Source organism: Trifolium pratense, linkage group LG5 (assembly GCF_020283565.1).
Source record: "Trifolium pratense cultivar HEN17-A07 linkage group LG5, ARS_RC_1.1, whole genome shotgun sequence".
Lineage (NCBI taxonomy): Eukaryota > Viridiplantae > Streptophyta > Magnoliopsida > Fabales > Fabaceae > Trifolium > Trifolium pratense.
In genome coordinates, this window is record NC_060063.1 from 16,474,083 (window position 1) to 16,492,609 (window position 18,527).

Consider the following 18,527-nt stretch of genomic DNA (forward strand, 5'->3'; position numbering starts at 1 on the left):
CTTGCAAAATTATTGTTGACTTGCATTGATGTGTTGATTTGAGTGAATTACCAAAACTGAAGAGTGTATGTGAGTAGTGTGATGGGATCATAGAGCCTTGGTTGAAAAGTGTGAATTACTTGAAAATGTCTTGCGGGAACGATTGTGCAATTGAGCATTGTGTGCAGGTGGATCATTGATCATCAGGTAATTCTCACGTATGTATGATTCGAGTGAATCTAAGGAAAATGCCAAGGTCTTGACACAAAAGTTTGAGGTAAAAGTTGTTTCCTTGAGGACAAGGAAAGGTTTAAGTTTGGGGTTGTGATGACGGATCGTCACACTCTCTAATCCATGCCTATTTTAGCAACATTAAATGCATTTTAGTAGGGTTTAAGCAATAAATGTAAGAGAAATCTATTCATAAGCATGATTACTTGTTTTGCAAGAAAGTAGGAAAAATTGCAGGAAATTGCTGATTTTCACTACGCTGGGGGCGTAACCCATCACGCGTTGCGTGATGGAGATCACAGGGAGCCAAGTTTTTCACCATGATCACGCGCGGCGTGATGCCTGACCACGCGCGGCGTGAAGCTTTGATCAGAATTGGATTGCTCTCTGACTTGGTCACGCGTGGCGTAGCACTGACCACGCGCGGCGTGAAGAGAAGAAGGACAACTGCGCCGGGGGCGTGGAGCTATCACGCGCGGCGTGAAGATGGCAGAGTTGAAGATCAGAGACCTCAGATTTGATCACGCGCCGCGTGATACCGTTACTCGCGCGGCGTCGTTGAAGAAATTGCAACCACGCGCGGCGTGATAGATCTAGCGCGCGGCGTGGTTGCGATTATTATATAAGGATTCTGCATTTTCTGTTAAAGTGGTTGGAAAATCTGCTACATTCATCTACTTTTCTGGTTTTGAAGCTTTCACAGTTGGATCAAGACCTTCATAGGATAGCTTCAAGCTCCTCAATAGCATGGATTCTCAAGCCATGAAGTTGAAGCTAGGACGCGATCGAAGCAACATGAGGAGCTAAACTCCTTGTGGAGGTAGGATCTATGATAGCTTAGGATGTAGATGAATCTCATGTAATCTGCTTAATTGTAAGGATTTACTCTGTTAACAGTGTTTACTTAATGCAATTCGTCTCTTAATGCTTTATGATCCTTCATTAGTGTTGTAATGATTTTGAGTTAAGTCACGTATGAGAATATTGATTTAATGTCTGAACTGAATTGCATTGAGCACTCGAGTGTTTCCGGTCGAGAGATTGAAACATAGAGTGTAGCGAACGATCGACGCGCTTTCACATCATTCGTTGTAGGTAGCTTCCGCCCGAGAGATCGGGGGAGTATCGACAACGAATAGAGTGGATTTTGACAAGAGATTGCGATTCACTAATTTGTTGATCCAGTTGTGAACACTTGAGTAAATTCGTATGATAAGGTAGATTGCATGTGATTTAGCTATAGACTAGGTGATTCCGATGATTCTACCTCGCTTTTCCATTTATCTCAAAGCACGTTTTCTAACAATTCATCATTCAACATACCCCCAATTTATGTGTATTTCTTGCATAATGTTTATGAACACTATTAGACTAGTTTAATCACACAATCCCTGTGGATCGATATTTTTATTACTACGTGGTAATTCGTTCACTTGCGAAAATTATCCATCAGATACTTAAACACTTCATCACAATTCATGCATATTCTAACTCATGCATATACTTCATTAATCACATCTAATTAGGAGTTACAACCTAATTGTACTCACACTTCATTTATAAGCATACATCATTAATCTCATTTAATTATAAGCTACAAGAAGTTATAATCAAATATCAATCATAATCCACAAGATATTGAAGTCAATTATATTTATGATCATGGGACAATCAACACATAAAATAAGTCTAACACACATAGACAATTATCACAAATTCCAAACATATGTGTCACATATCATATATCAAATAATGTACACATATCCTAATGCAATCTAATGCCACAATCTTCATGCTATGTCCCCTAGACATATCTAATGCATGTGGTACCATCGTCTTTATTAGAGTATCTCACCTCTAATATTCCTCTTTATCGGATAAATATAATCCGATATCCTTCTTTATTGGAATATCCAATATACATCAACAATTCATGAATGCATGTATGTAATTCATGAATTCACACTCACACAATTAGAATTTTGCTCGTCATTTATAATGTGGAACACTATCCAACATTTCGTCTTTATCAAGATAACACTATACCTTAATATCCTTCTTTATTAGAATAACATAATTCTAATAACCTTCTTTATTAAGTTGATTAACACCTTAATATACTTCTTTGACATTTTAAACAAACATCATTAACACACTCACTAACGATTCATCAATGAAAATCAACAACAAATATCATCACTCATCAACAATACAATTAATCATGGTTACAAACACTTAATTGCATGTTAGAATACCTTAAATCCATGTTACAAGTGCTTAATTGCACTTTAAAACATCAACAAAAAGTTGAAATCCAAGTGTTGTTCGCTGAGCGAACCCGTGGCGAGCAGTGGCGAACCACACCAGTGTAACATTAGCTCTGTAACACCCAAACCCATTATTTAAGTAATTCTACCTTTAAAAACATCTATTTCAAAAATACGCAATGGAAAAATCGAAAGTTATTTATAGAACATTGGTTCTAGGTATTACACTCCTCTTTACAAAAATACTAATGTAGTTAATTAGTAAAAATACTTGTTTATACAAAAGTTAAATCAAATGATGTATTTATTAACTATACAAAACAACCTAGATAAGGAGACTCTATATACATATAAAACCCCTTTTTCCTGTGTCACAATCAGAGCAGAGCTTCACCGACGACTCGACATCGATAAACACATAACCTGTGAAATCTGGTCCCAAACTAGTCAAATACACAAAACGGAGAGTTAGAAAACATAAACATCAACATACTAGTGTGAGAAATATACTCACACTTCATCATTATTATCATGCATATTATAACTCACAAATATACATTCTCAATCTTAGTTCAATTATAAGATTATTAGGCATCAACACATAGAAGTATAATTTAGAGTTAATAAAACATCTAACACTTCAATCAATTATAGATTACAATATAATTATAATCAACACATCATCTAGCAAGTATAGACAATTCATCACAAGTTCCATATATGTGTCACACACCAATTATCACGTAATGTACACATAATCCTAATGCAATCTAATGCCACAACTCATGCTATGTCACCCTATACATATCTAATGCATGTGGTACCATCTTCTTTATTAGAGTATCTCACCTCTAATATCCTTCTTTATCGGATAAATATAATCCGACATCCTTCATGAATGCATGTATGGTTTCATGAATACTCTCACACAATCATTTTAATTAGCATTAAGCTCTTCCTTTACTAATGTGGAACACTATCCAACATTACTTCTTTATTAAGATAACACTATACCTTAATATCATTCTTTATTAGAATAACATAATTCTAATATTCTACTTTATTAGGATTAGAATACAATTCCTAATATTCTTCTTTATTAAGTTGATTTACACCTTAATATTCTTCTTTGATACTTAAACAAACATCATCAACAACAATTGCATAAGAACAAATTAAATCATACTATCAACATACATCGTTTATTACATACAATGTATTCACTTATATTGTATTCACATTAGACATATGAGTTTAATTGATATGCACCGACGGTGTAAAATAGTTTTACACCATCGTCCAATAAACAATCATTATTTTGCCATGTCATATCAAGAAAGTGGGGTGAAGTGGGGTGATGTGGCGGAAAACATGGTTGGTATTGATTGACAGTGTAAAATTATTTTACACCGTCGGTGCATATCAATTAAATTCTAGACATATATGCATAGTAAAAAAAAAAGACATACTTCTTATAAGAAAAAAAGGACATATATGCAAAAAAAAATTACAATTAATAAATGTAAATTAAATTATTAGAGTTTAATTGTTATGCACCGTCGGTGTAATTTTTTTTTACACATACATCTAATGATGTGTTGCCACATCATTTAATGAATGTGACACATCATGTGTTTTTAATGACCATACATGATGTGTCGGTATATTATTGGACGCATGTGCAAAATAACTTTACACCGACGGTGCATATAAATTAAATTCAAATTATTAGGTGATTACTAATTATGTTGCTATATTTTCCTTACAAGTTTGATGCTGATTTTATAAATTGTGATCATGTATTTAATATGCATCTTTGATCGCTTATAAAAGGAGTTTGGTTATTCAACTTCAATTCATTCAATCAAATATATATTAACATAAAATCAATTTTTACTCACAAAAAGAGAGTTATGGCAAATAGTGAGATGAAAAATATTGTTATGATTACAGTCATGACTATGGCAGTGATTATATTTGGTTTGACAAATGCCGGTGATGCTCCTCCACCAACAAAAAATCCCATCGGGGAAATCATCTGCATTGGCAAGTGTGCTTTCACCTGTAAAGATCAATTAAGTAATTTTTCAGCTTATCTAGCTTGTGTTGTAGGTTGTGGATTAACGTGCCAAAACACATTCTCTGAAGTTGCATATGAATGTACAACAAGTTGTGCTTATTCCAAGTCCAATAATGCTAATATTGGTATGATCATATACTTTACCTCTATTATTAATTATTATATATATATATATATATTTGTATGAGTTTAATTGTTATGCACCGTCGGTGTAAAGTTATTTAACAGGTGCATCCAATAATGTGTTGTCACGTCATTTAATGAATGTGACACGTCATGCGTTTTATAAATATCACATGATGTGTCAATACATTATTGGATGTATATGTAAAATAATTTTACACCGATGGTGTATATAAATTAAATTCTATTTGTATCAAGCTAATCTTATAAATTAGTAATATTGATTTAATTTATGATCTTTCTCACATGATTTTGACTTTTTTTTCCAGATGCTCGTAATATTAACGCAATTGTGAATTCTTGCATGGAAACCTGCAAGAACAACTAATATATTTTCTTCATTTATATATTGTAATAATGTATCTCAGGAGTGTTTCACATTCTTATCTTATTTATAAAACAAATGTCCTAATAATTTAGAATAAATCATATTTTCAGTGATCTCAATTTATATATAGCTTGGTTGTTGGTTGTTTGGATTAGTGAACTCATAAGGTACTGTTGAAAGTTTCATATGACTTTAGCATTAGTTATATTTTGTCTAAACCTAATAATGTTAATATTGGTATGATGAAACTTAACCTCTTCAATTATATATTAATAAAGGAGTTAGGAGGGGTGGGATGAGTAGTTCAACTTAGGGGTGATCGTATCCGAACAAATCCAAAAGTAAAACCGCAAACCAAACCAATCCAAACCAAAACTGCATTTAGTTTTAACCGCACGGATCATTTTTCTTCTAAACCGTACAGTTTGGTTTGGTTTGCGGTTTTCATTTCAGAAAACCGAACCAAACCAAACCGCAATACTTAACTTAACTCTATCAACTATTAGCAATCAACCCAATTTGAGTCCATAAAATAGTAGGCTGTCAAAATATATCATTTCACGCACCCAGAACTATACTATTGGTATTAAAAATAAGTTATTATGTATATCAATTTCTGTATATGCATATTTTATCATGTAAACAATAAAATAAATTAAAATTTCATATGTTTATTTTGTCAAAAGTTGGAAATATTGTCATATTTTTTATATCGTGATAAACCGCACAAACCTAACCGCATTGGTTTGGTTTGGTTTGGATGACTTATTAAAAACCAATTGAACCAAACTGAACGGCATGCATTTTTATCTCGCGGTTAGGATGACTTTTATGCTCAAAATCGAACCAAACCGCACTGCGAGCAACCCTTCAACTGGTTAAGCTAGTTGGCTAAAGGTTTTGGAGTTGGAGGTTCAGAGTTCAAATCCTGGCAGGGGGAAAAAATTAACATAACATTATAATACTAACTACTAACAATTTGGTTATCATAAAAAAGCTAGTTGGCTAGGATTCGTTAACACTAGGTGTCAAATTAAACTTTAATGCCAAATCTAAGATGTCCATTTTTTTATGGTACATGCTAAAATGTCCATTTTATTTGATCTAAAGGTCGATAATTGTTCATTAAAAAAATCACTTGAACTTCTCTTATTCTTGCTGCAACTAATATATTTGTTATATTAAAAAAATCTGAAATTCTTTCTATGTCAACATCATATCATATTTTATAAAAGAACTTTATTGCTATCGTAAATTGCCACACTTTTTATTTTCTATGTCCAACATCATATCATATTTTATAAAAGAACTTTATTGCTATTGTAAATTGCCACACTTTTTATTATAATTAATCATAAGTAAAAATGTTTTGGCTTTAACAAATTGTTAGTTGATTCAGTGGTGATTTCAATTTATATATAGCTTGGTTGTTGGTTGTTTGGATTAGTGAACTCATAAGGTACTGTTGAAAGTTTCATATGACTTTAGCATTAGTTATATTTTGTCTATACCTAATAATGTTAATATTGGTATGATGAAACTTAACCTCTTCAATTATATATTAATAAAGGAGTTAGGAGGGGTGGGATGAGTAGTTCAACTTAGGGGTGATCGTATTCGAACAAATCCAAAAGTAAAACCGCAAACCGAACCAATCTTGTAACACCCTCTTTTCAGAGACTGAAAAGAAGAGCGTCACAGTTCTCTACCCAAATTTAAATGCTTAAATACAAGCAAATAAAATTATGCTGGTTTATTTTTTTGGTAAAGGAAAAGTAATAAGTGAGAAATGTACTCTAATATATGAGTATTATTTTTGTTTCTTTAAAAATTTCAAAATACACTTTATGTAAATCTAAGGTAAGCCCATAAATAATATGCATCACTTATATCAAACAATCATCAAGTAATTTTGTTCAAAACATTTCCATTTCACATAAGTGTCTTACAATTTTTCAATATGAAATAATAAAAGATAACTTCCTACAAAAGACTCTAACCAACAAATGATCCCAAGCTGGTCAAACACTAAAGATACATGTCACCTAGAGAGTACTCCAATGACGTCATCAATACATATCAAAGAGATCTTTCTCTTCGGACTCCAAAAATAAAATTAGACCACCAATCAGCACTAACGTTCTTTATTTTAATGTCTCTCACAATGCCATTTTTCTTTTCTCAATGAACTTCAACTTAAGGTCTTAGAATCCTGCACTAACTGATATTTTCTCCCTATAAATAAGGGATTCCTTGTTTGAAACAAGTTATTACAACCAATGGGCGGGTTAAAGAAAGTGTGAGTTGGTATCAGTGTGATACAAATTTGATTTGCTATACTGATTTGTCGAATGAATGTCACAATGACACACTTCTTTGGTGTCTTTATGCTCTAGGTTTTGTATTTGGAACAAATCTTCTCCATTCACACACATGATGTAGAATCATGCTACACACCCAAATTTAAGTCAATGATTTTTTTTTTATCAGAAGATGAATAGAGTCGTTGTGAGATAGTTCATTTTCTCCTTTGAGTTTGCGTACAAATCATATAGTTACATCAGTTCTGAAAACTTGTACGACATTAACTACAAAAATATGACCATTTCATCTCCAGATGTTTGCATATATTAAAACACTTTTAATATGTCAGAAATCAAGGAACGAATGCACTAAGGTTAACTTTAATCATTCAACCCCTTGAAATAAAAAAGGCTATGTTCTTTATTCTTTTTTGGAAATAGAATTAATTAGATTTTACATTTAAAATAATTAAAATTTGAAAGTGGCAAATTTTGATTTTTTTTTTGTTTTAAATGTCACGGTTTTTAAGGGTAGAAGGAATACTCGGTAAAATATAGGTGAGGATTGAGTCATTCCTTTTGTTTCATGCTTATCAGTGTGTTTTTGCACAATGACTAAGTTTAAGTTTTTTATTAGTTTTTATTTGCTACTTCCATAATATATTTTAATGATGTTATGTTATTTTTTTGAGATTAAGAATTTCAGATCGATTTCAAAAAAAAATTCCACAATTAATTAATCTTTTATTTTTATGGACCTCTACTATTGAGACATTTTAAAACGAATCAGGATAGAAGATAATGCTTTTGGACTTTATAATTTACAGCCCAATAATAATTGGGATGGATTGTCGGGCCGAATAGAGTCGTCCCTCCTAACAGCTGTACAAAAGTGGGCGGTGGGATTGGTCCCCTTGGATTAGTCTGTCCTAGGGCCGGATACAAAGTTTTCAAAAAAAAAAATAAATAAAAATTATCGAGACCAAACCAAAATTCATTAAAATTAAATTAAAAAAATATAACCTTCTGAAGATAATGCTTATTGCGACCAAATCTTTTTAAAGGAGACGAAACGTTAAACTCAACCAAATTAAATTTTACTAGAGAGACTACCGTAAATATTTAAAAAATGAACATTTTAACAAATTGACATTATTTTAATAACGATTATCGCAACATAAATACACATAACAATTTTTTGTGTATGAACTGGTAGTATAAAATGAGTTTACAATATATTCAATAATACATCACCAAATACATTTATTTGATGTTCAAGTAAAATATCACAACAAGAGATCTAGTTAGACATGATTTGATGTATGTGTAATAAAATTTTAAACCGTCAGTACATGATTATAAAATTTTAAATACAACTTCTCAATCCAGCATTTTCTTGGTACATCGAATGCCACATTTTAACATATTATTTGTTCTTGCAAGCTTCCATGCATGAATTCACAACAGCGTTAACATCACGAGCGGCTGTAAAACAGGCAATTATTATATAAAACACCATTAAGTAATGCAATCATTATTTATAGGACTACTTTTATAACAATGTATTATTAAAGAGAATATAGTCCATGTGAAAATACCGGTATTGACGTTAATGGACTTGGAAATAGCGCATGTAGTTGCACAACCATAAGCACTTTTTGATGAAACCTTTTGACATTTCAATAATCCACATGCAGTAGAACAAGCTAAATATGCTGGTTCGATTGCGATCAATCCAAGACATTGCAAACCACACTCACCAAGACAAATGGCATATTCTTTTCCTGATGAAAGAACGGGAGAACCGTATGCTTCGACAACAACTAACATTACCGTCACCCAAATTAAAACTATATTTTTAATTTCAAACTTGGCCATATCTTTTCTCTATATAAATCTTGATTTTATAATCGTATTAAATTCGATTACACAATATATAAAATTTGAATAAAAAACCTCAATTTATAAGCATTCAAATAAATGCACACTTTTGTAAATGAAAAATATTAGTAAAAGATTTTAGTTTGTAAAAAAATTAAAATGGATTAAGAGAATGGGTAAATGTTTTAAACAATGATGGTAAGGATCATAATAGAATTAATTTTGGGTCAACCTAGTTCAGCAAATTTTAGAAAAATAATATAATCCAAAAAGGATATTTATTTATAGTGATAGAATCCGTTGACATTATGTATTACACCAAATTTGTACCGTTAGATTTAATTGATTTAGCGGCCACTAATATCTCAAATTATAAAACGAAGAGTTAAATAAAAGAGGTCACATGACAATTGCTTCCCTATGTTTTTCCTCAAGCAACCACAATCCGCAGTTAACTAATATCATGACATTGTACGAAACATCTTCTTTGAAATTTCATGGAGTTTGCTACATTCCTCTTGGATGTTATAAGAATTTGTATTTGCCAATTGGTTTCACTCATATTTTTTTCAATAAACAATTGACACACTTGGATATTTAAATTTTAATTAATTGCAAGGTAAAGTTTTAAATGGGCTACAAAGAAAATTTGTAGTAGATCAAGGCTCTCTTTTGGTAGCCTAGGAGCGGATTTAAAATTTAGGCCTAACTAAAAAATAGTATAAAAATTTGAGTTCACAAAAAACTTTATATTTTTTATTTAATATCCAAAAATTCATATAAAACAATTCCTACGAGCATTTATTTATGCAAAGTCCATAATAAGTGTGTCTATATCAATATGTTCAATCATAACTTTCTCAATATACAAATTGGCTGGACCATTAAAACTTTCTTGTAACATTGTCGATCTCAAGTAGACTACTTTCTGAACATATCTTGAAGTAGTTTATCAATAACTTTAACTTCAAAAACTTCTTTCTGCAGATGTAACATTCATTGACATAGTTAAGAGAATTCAATAAAAAGTTGAAACAATTGGATGACATTATGCGAGTTTCAAAAACTCGAGAACTTCAATGCTGACATCTTAAGGTGCATGAGGAAATACAAGAAGGACTTAACACACAAACATAAGAGGAAAAGTTAAATGATAAAGAACTTAGGCAAAATAAAAGAGATGGTATGGAGAAAGAATACAAAATTATTTTTATATCGGTTAATTACCCACTTGGTAAGTGTAACACCCCCTTTTCAGAGACTGAAAAGAAGAGCGTCACAGTTCTCTACCCAAATTTAAATGCTTAAATACAAACAAATAAAATTATGCTGGTTTATTTTTCTTAAAAAGAAAGTAATAAGTGAGAAATGTACTCTAATATATGAGTATTATTTTTTTGTTTCTTTAAGTAATTTCAAAATACACTTTATGTAAATCGGAGGTAAGCCCATAAATAATGTGCATCACTTATATCAAACAATCATCTAATAATTTTGCTCAAAGGATTTTCAAATATAAAACATTTCCATTTCACATAAGTATCGTACAATTTTTCAATTTAAAATGATAAAAAAATAAATTCCTACAAAATACTCTAACCCACAAATAATCACGAGCTGGTCAAACACTAAGATACATGTAAGCTAGAGAGTACTCCAATGACGTCATCAATACATATCAAAGAGATCTTTCTCTTCGGACTTCAAAAAAATAAAACCAGACCACCAATCAGCACTAACGTTCTTTATTTTAATGTCTCTCACAATGCCATTTTTCTTTTCTCAATGAACTTCAACTTGAGGTCTTAGAATCCTGCACTAACTGTTGTAAGGGGTGAATCACTCGTACACAAGTTACCATCGTGATGATGTCACAAGGCTACACATAATATTATACCAGTATATATATTTTTATTTAATAGTATATATACATACCTGAGTATCTAATCATGTATTTAATTAAATAGAATCAAGTAGTCAAATAGTCACATATAGTCAAATAATCACAAAGTGAATTACACAAACATTATATCATCATCACTAATCAACAATTAGTCAGACAAGGAAAATCAAATATATCAATCGCCAAATATATCAATCATCAAATATATCAAACATCGAAATTGAATCATTTAAAATGTATACAAAATCTAATCATAAATCTTCACTCGAAGTTAGTCTTCTAATTTGGTTAGTATTATCTTTATTCAACCTACTCCATGGAGACCTCTATTATGAGCGTAAGGCCGTTTCAACTGCCATAACATGGTCGTTTGCAAATCAACATATATCAAATATGTCTCAACCATTCTGGCCCGAGCGCTACACCTTATTATAGATAGTCCTGCACAGTCAGGTTTCACCACGTCGGGTTATATGATTTGCTCCAGTCAGAGTGGCTATCTCTGACTATTGGTAGGAGTTCAAAACGCCGGTGATCCCCATTAGGTCTTGAGGCGACCCAGCCGAACCTATCCTCAGTCTTACATACATTATAGTACTGTAAGAAACACCCTGTTTTGCTCTTCACCTATCAAAGGTGATTAACTGTTCAACTTTTCAACTTAAATTTTCTTTGTCAATATCAACTTGACATATTAATCCTCAAAACTCACCATACAACTTATTTGAGTTAACCTCAATTTTTCACCATAACACTCAACCACATGAACATTTTCAAATCATATATTGCAGAAGATTTATTCACACATATAATCAAACTAAAATCAATCACTCATCATTTAACATTTTGCATATACCTTAATGAATATAAATTACTATATAAAGTACACAACAACCCTAGTTATAACTAATAATATATATACAAGTAACACATTTCTTGTGCTCATCGAAACTTATTATTAGCGATTCCCCTTACCTCGAAGCTTTCCAAAATAACTCGAGCAATCACCTTCATCTAGGACACCTATTAACTCATCAAAACAACTATTTCTTAACTAACTAGAATTATAATTAAATCATAACAATACTAATGTATTAAAAGAAATTATGCAAGAACAGGAACCTAACATAATTAAGAAAATTGCATGACATCTACTTCTTATTCTCATACGTGTATATGGTTTCATAGTAAATGAAACAAAGACTTTCAACTCATCATATGAATCCAAAGTTTAGAAGTATCTTGTTACCAACTTGTTACATAATTACACTTTACTTGTGATCACTTAAAGAATCAATAAGGGTACTAAACATGAGTTCATTGCTAATATAAAATCAAGTGAAAATAGACAACCTGTTAACTAAAACATTTGAGTAAGTGCTCTGTTTTTAGAAATATTGGAAAAAGACTCTTAGTTTTCATAGAGTTGGCTTAAGCTAAAAACTAGAAGAATTGCATAAGCACTCTGTTTCTTCATAAGTAATAGGACTATAGCTACATTAAAGATCTTGGAAGTTATTGAAAATACAAGTGTCTAAAGGTTTTTAGAATGAATGAAAGAGACAGGTTTTAAAAAGACATAAACAAACAGAACAAGAAAACATTGGAGAATGAAAAGGAAGAAAATATTCAAACCTTGAAATTCCTAGCTTCGTGTGACAGTAATGGTTTGTGTGTAAAAAGTGAATGTTAAGACCCTATTTATAGATCTCTAATTCTACTGCTACATGGTAAATTCTCAATCCACGTTTTCACTTTCGATTTGTGAAGAAAAATTAGCCACCTTGTATGCATAGGTGTAGTTCTTATCTTAAAATTAAATGCATGCTTATCTCTTAATCTTTCATTTTATTTTTCATTTAATTTTAATAACATAGATATTTTTCTGATCTAAAAGATGTTCTTCTTTTCTTTTTCAGCGATATAAATTTATACTATCGAATTACCCACTGTCCGAAAATTCGGTAGAATTTTAAGCCCAAACTTTTATCATAGCCTATTAAAATATTTCATGATTGATTTCTAAAATTACTTTTCTTAAATTCACATTCTAGAGAAAATATTAATTATCAGTCTACACAAAATAAATATACTATCAAAGCACACATAAAATAATTCGAAAATATTAGGATATCACAATGTCATATTTTTATAAACTATTTAATGGTGTGTACTTTTACACAGCTAGTTCTAAAATTTCAACTATAACTTACATCAAATTAATAGATTAGATTTATAGATTTTCTTTATCTAAAATTCATTTCCAAGAAAATAATTACTTAAACATTCTCATACTTTAGACACGTAACTAGGACTAACATGATATTAAATACTCATTGAATGTATTATTTTCACAAACTATTATAAAAATATAACTAAATCATCAAATTAATTTTATAAAAATACTAAAATTAATAATATAAGGAAAATACTAGTTTATAAAATTTGGGGTGTTACATTACTACCCCTCTTAAAAAAATTTCGTCCTCGAAATTTGTAATGAAAGAAATTTATGACAACTATCTTATAGTTAGAAAAAATTTAGTTACTTCGAATTATATAATTAAGAGCATATGTACATAATCTCCTTACCCAAAAATAATAATAATAAAGATAGATACTTCTCTAAGAATTCATTTGATAAATATAATAGACTTAACTTTTAATATATCATGTTCCTATGATTTTCTATAGCCTTGCTAAAGTTACAATCAAAACTTAAAAATTTCTTTTATACACATTTAAAATCTAAACTTACCCCAAAAAGATCCAACTTCAAGTACAGCCATACCTACCTAGTAAACTTATCATAAAAAAATTTGACTTCACTATTTCTAGTCTACTATTAATAATCTTTAAAAAAATCATTTATCTTAACACTAAAATCATATTATCATTACCTTTCTTGACATTGAATATCAGCGACCATAGTACTATTTACTATTCTTAGCATTAGATATAGGTCTTTCAAACCTAATATATATATATATATAGATATATATATATATATATATTGTAATCAAAACTTAACTATAACTATTCTCTATACTACTTATAAAATTCATTCTCATAAGTTCAATTTCCATAATTAATTTTGGGTTCACATTTATCTCAAAAAATATGTATTCATAGCCATCGATCCTAACTATATTTCTAAGTCTTAGGAATTTGTAATCCACAAATAAAATAAAGTTTCAAACTTAGATGCCACACAAGTTCATTCTACACTTGCAAAATTAATCACAATTCTATGTATTGAAAATTTCTAATATCTAAATCAAAATTCATAATCTGATCAATATTTTTCACTCTCCAACTTCTTTTTTTTTTTCTTCCTAAACTCGGTATATAATCTAAGAATCGATAAATCCAGAAAACCAATCTCCCTTCCACTAATAAAAATACAATTGAAGGTAGAACAATTTATGTATAGGCTGAGATGTTTTTCCTATATACCACCCAAACTCTTTCTATACCATTAAAATTATATCAAAAGATTAGTCATGCTTTTACTATAATTCTATCTTGGTAGAAACTAAAGTTTCATCCAAAACTAAAATAAAGATTCTTCTTCTAAGAAGTTCATAGGATTAATATATACCTACTATATATTCTCCACTATTCCAAAGTGAACCACTCAACTTAAACCACAACACCATTTCGATATTAAACCTCCACTTATATTGTTTCACTCTCCTCAAAACTTATTATTTACTATATCATTATTTGAAACTCAAGTCTTCATACTTAGATATCTTCCCGTAACCATTCTATCCAATAGAAATTCTTTTGTCAACTATAGTTCTTACAACTAACTCTAAATCTACTCACTTTTTCTTTTCTAAAAAAAATAAAATCTACTCATACTTTTTCTTTTGAAAGATAATCTATTTATATTTGCAGCAAGTGTGTGCTATATTTTCCAACTAAAAGTATTCAATCATATTCTTAATAACTAAAATTAAACTTTCTAAAATAAACCACAATCAAATACCTCAAACTCATGGTAAAATATATTTTATTTTCACTTATCAAAATAATCACATTTCATCAATTCTAAAATTTACTCTAGTAGTCTTGTATTGGTTCATTCTATAGAACTAGTTTGTTTCACATAACTTACTCCAAAGTAAAATTGACCATAGACACACTCTTCCAATTTTAACATAATTAACCTTAACTATGAGTCTTAATTTATTTATTTTCTTAAAATTTTGAAACAACACAATTTTATTTATAATAATTCCTACATAACTAGGATAAGTGCCTATAATAGGGGAAACACAACAAGAAACAAAAATTGTGCAAGTATAGCATGACAAACAAAACATAGCAAAACCAATACACCATACTAGAAACCAAAACAATCAATTTGTACTTACCTAACCACAAAAATGTAGCAACGCGGCAGTTAGCCTAATAACTAAAAAAAAAAACATAAGGAATCCTATACCATCAAAAACAAAGACCAGCAAAGCAAAATCTCATGTCCCTAAAATTTTACCTTAACAAACTATTACTTAAATTTCTTTAGGATTTACTATGATTTTTTTTTTCTTATCGTAATACCATTTCTAAAAATTAGCATCCGCGCTAAAGTCTACTAAATTCCATGCTCACATATTATTCAACTAGCCATAAGCTAACACAATGTTACATATTCCTGAACTACATACTCACCTACATACATGACCATTGATTCTCTTAGTGAAGTAAAATTTCAATCCATAAGACTCTCAAAGAAGCAAGACCTTACTATACTCTAAGTCTATCATAACGTTATCATAATTATTAGTCATATAAAACTAATGTTTTCCTAAGCATTCTAAGATATTTCTATGATTCTCTATTATTACTCATTCTCTATGAACTAGTTATGCATATAAAATCATGAGATTTCATTATTATCTATTTATCTATACTAGTCAACCAACTATATTCTCAATAATTTGAAGTGTCAATATCTTTCAATGCAGTTCCTTAGTCTACTTAGAAAAAGAAAAGGGACTAACCATCAGGAGTTCTACTTTGTTGGATATTTGAATTGACTAAATTTTGCTAAAACAAATATACTAACAAGATGTTGGAAAACATGTTACAACATCATATTGGCTAAGGAAATCTCGCGCATTTAATGAGAGCATCTGCTATATATGGAAATCCACTTAAAAGCACGCTTAATGAAGATTTGATCTGATCAGGAGTTTTATGGATAAGATAAGACTTAATGGTACAACGGTATGATCACACTTATCCTCTAAAGTCCCTTAAACACTTTTGGAAAGTTTCTATACAGTCTTGATGAAGATAAAAAGAGAATCAGATCACTTTTTATGACTCTCAAGGAGCGTCCTATCAATAATGAAGCAAGAGGAGCGTGCTAGATCATTATATATACGAAGACCAAGCTCAAGACTAAGTATCTCATTGAAAAGTATTAGTTACACATATTGAGTCTTTGTTGAGTCTTTTATTATTTGATTGTAATTCTTTCTTGTGGATTCTATAACACGAGTTAAGAAGTGAGTTTATTATTTTAAGGTTACTCCTAAGCTTTGAAGTACGGAGTTTACCGTGTGTGATTCACTTGAAGCTTTTAAGAAAAAGTGAAGTAGTGTCTTGGTAAGTTGTCGCCACATCATTCCCAAAATTGTTTAAACAACACAGGTTGTGTTGTGTGAGTGGAAGTGAGATGGGATCTCATGTCTAGGAGTTCCTAGGCAGAAGTTGCATGAGTAGTGTCGAGGTTATAAGGCGTAAACCAGGGGTTTGCTGGAGGTCTTAGTTTAAGACGTAAATCCTAGGGTTTGCTGGAGGTCTTAGTAACTAGAACTATTAGTGGATTTCCTTCCTGGATTGGTATCCCCCAGAGTAGGCAGTTGGCTGAACTGGGTTAACAATTACTTTTGCATTTTATTTATTCTCTGTCAGTATTTTATATGTTATATAAGATGTGCCAACAATAGATAACAACATTATTCATAAAGAAGTTGTTGGGACATCTTAGGCAACATCTTTCTAGTGATACCAGAATTTCAATTGGCATCAGAGCAGGCACCCTGTTCTGTTATTTTGGGTGAGCTCCAGGGAAGTATTTTCTGGTACAATGGATAAAGAAGGAGGGTCAGTGTCTAAACCCCCTTTACTGACAGGTCCTGAGAACTATGATTATTGGAAATCTCGTATGGAGGCTTTCATAAAATCAATTGACAGCAGGACATGGAAGGTTGTGTTACGTGGATGGGAACCACCAATGGTTCTTGACAAGGATGGCAAGAAAACTGATGTAAAGAAGCCAGACGATGAATGGACAAAAGATGAGGATGATCTGACACTTGGCAACTCCAAAGCCTTGTATGCAATTTTCAATGGTGTGGATGCTAACATGTTCAGGCTTGTCAAGAGATGTACTACTGCTAAGCATGCCTGGGAAATTCTGAGAAAAGCTCATGAAGGAACATCTAAAGTAAAGCTATCTAAGCTTCAGATGCTCAAAACTAATTTTGAGAATCTCAGAATGAAGGAGGAGGAAAGCATTCATGACTTTCAAATGAATGTGCTTGACTTTGCAAATTCATTTGATGCACTTGGAAAACCTATCTCAGATGAGGAGCTAGTTGGAAAAATACTCAGATCTTTGCCTAAAAGATTTGATATAAAGGTGACAGCCATTGAGGAGGCTCATGATCTCTCAAGTCTAAACTTAGATGAACTCATAGGATCACTCCAAACCTATGAAATTGGCTTGAACAGGAGGAATGAAAAGAAAGATAAGAATCTAGCCTTTGCTTCAAAAAGTGCTGCTGATGACTTACAAATTGAATCTGAAGGTGAAGAAAGCTTAGCTGAGTCTATGGCTATGCTTGGGAGACAGTTCAACAAGTGATGAAAAAAGTGGACCAAAGGCCCAAGTCAAATGGTCGATTCAACAACAACAAACAGTCCACCTTTCAGAAAAAGACAAATGAAGATGAAAGAGGAGTGAGATACCATGAATGTGAAGGTTTTGGCCATATCAGAACAGAATGTCCAACCTTTCTAAAAAGGCAAAAGAAAAGTCTAGTGGTTTCATGGTCTGATACAGATTCAGAAGAGGAAGAATCTGCTAAATTTGTTAATTCATTAACAGGAGTTTGTGTATCTGACTCAGAATCATGTGATGATGAGGTAACTTATGAAGAACTAGCTGCTACTTACAAAGATCTTCATAATAGAAGCATAGAGGTTTGCAAAGCATTGGAGAAACAAAAGAAAATCAATGGCAAACTGCAAGCTGAAAGAAATGAGTTACTCACAAACATTGATAATCTCAACATTAAGGTTGAAGATCAGAGTAGTCAAATTCATCAGTTGGAAATGGAGAAATCCAACC

At 31.2% G+C, this 18,527-nt stretch overlaps 1 protein-coding gene and 1 long non-coding RNA gene across 2 annotated transcripts; one reads left to right on the forward strand and one right to left on the reverse strand.

The window, feature by feature from the left end:
* Positions 1–4,373: 4,373 nt before the first annotated feature.
* On the forward strand, positions 4,374–5,099 carry LOC123884289. The gene is made up of 2 exons (XM_045933364.1): positions 4,374–4,682; positions 5,010–5,099. Exons 1-2 carry the CDS (start codon positions 4,391–4,393, stop codon positions 5,066–5,068), a joined length of 351 nt encoding a protein of 116 aa, XP_045789320.1. The 5' UTR covers positions 4,374–4,390; the 3' UTR covers positions 5,069–5,099.
* A 5,659-nt stretch (positions 5,100–10,758) lies between these two features.
* Positions 10,759–12,830, reverse strand: LOC123884290. Its single transcript, XR_006800727.1, has 3 exons — positions 12,791–12,830; positions 12,131–12,178; positions 10,759–11,074 (listed from the first exon to the last, which is right to left on the reverse strand). It is a non-coding gene; the product is annotated as an uncharacterized LOC123884290 (long non-coding RNA).
* Positions 12,831–18,527: the final 5,697 nt, after the last annotated feature.

Bases quoted from the DNA above. Each gene is read 5' to 3' on its own strand.
- LOC123884289 (XM_045933364.1), top strand. From the start codon at position 4,391: ATGGCAAATAGTGAGATGAAAAATATTGTTATGATTACAGTCATGACT. The intron at 4,683-5,009 runs GTATGATCATAT...TTTTTTTTCCAG, and splicing joins GTCCAATAATGCTAATATTG to ATGCTCGTAATATTAACGCA.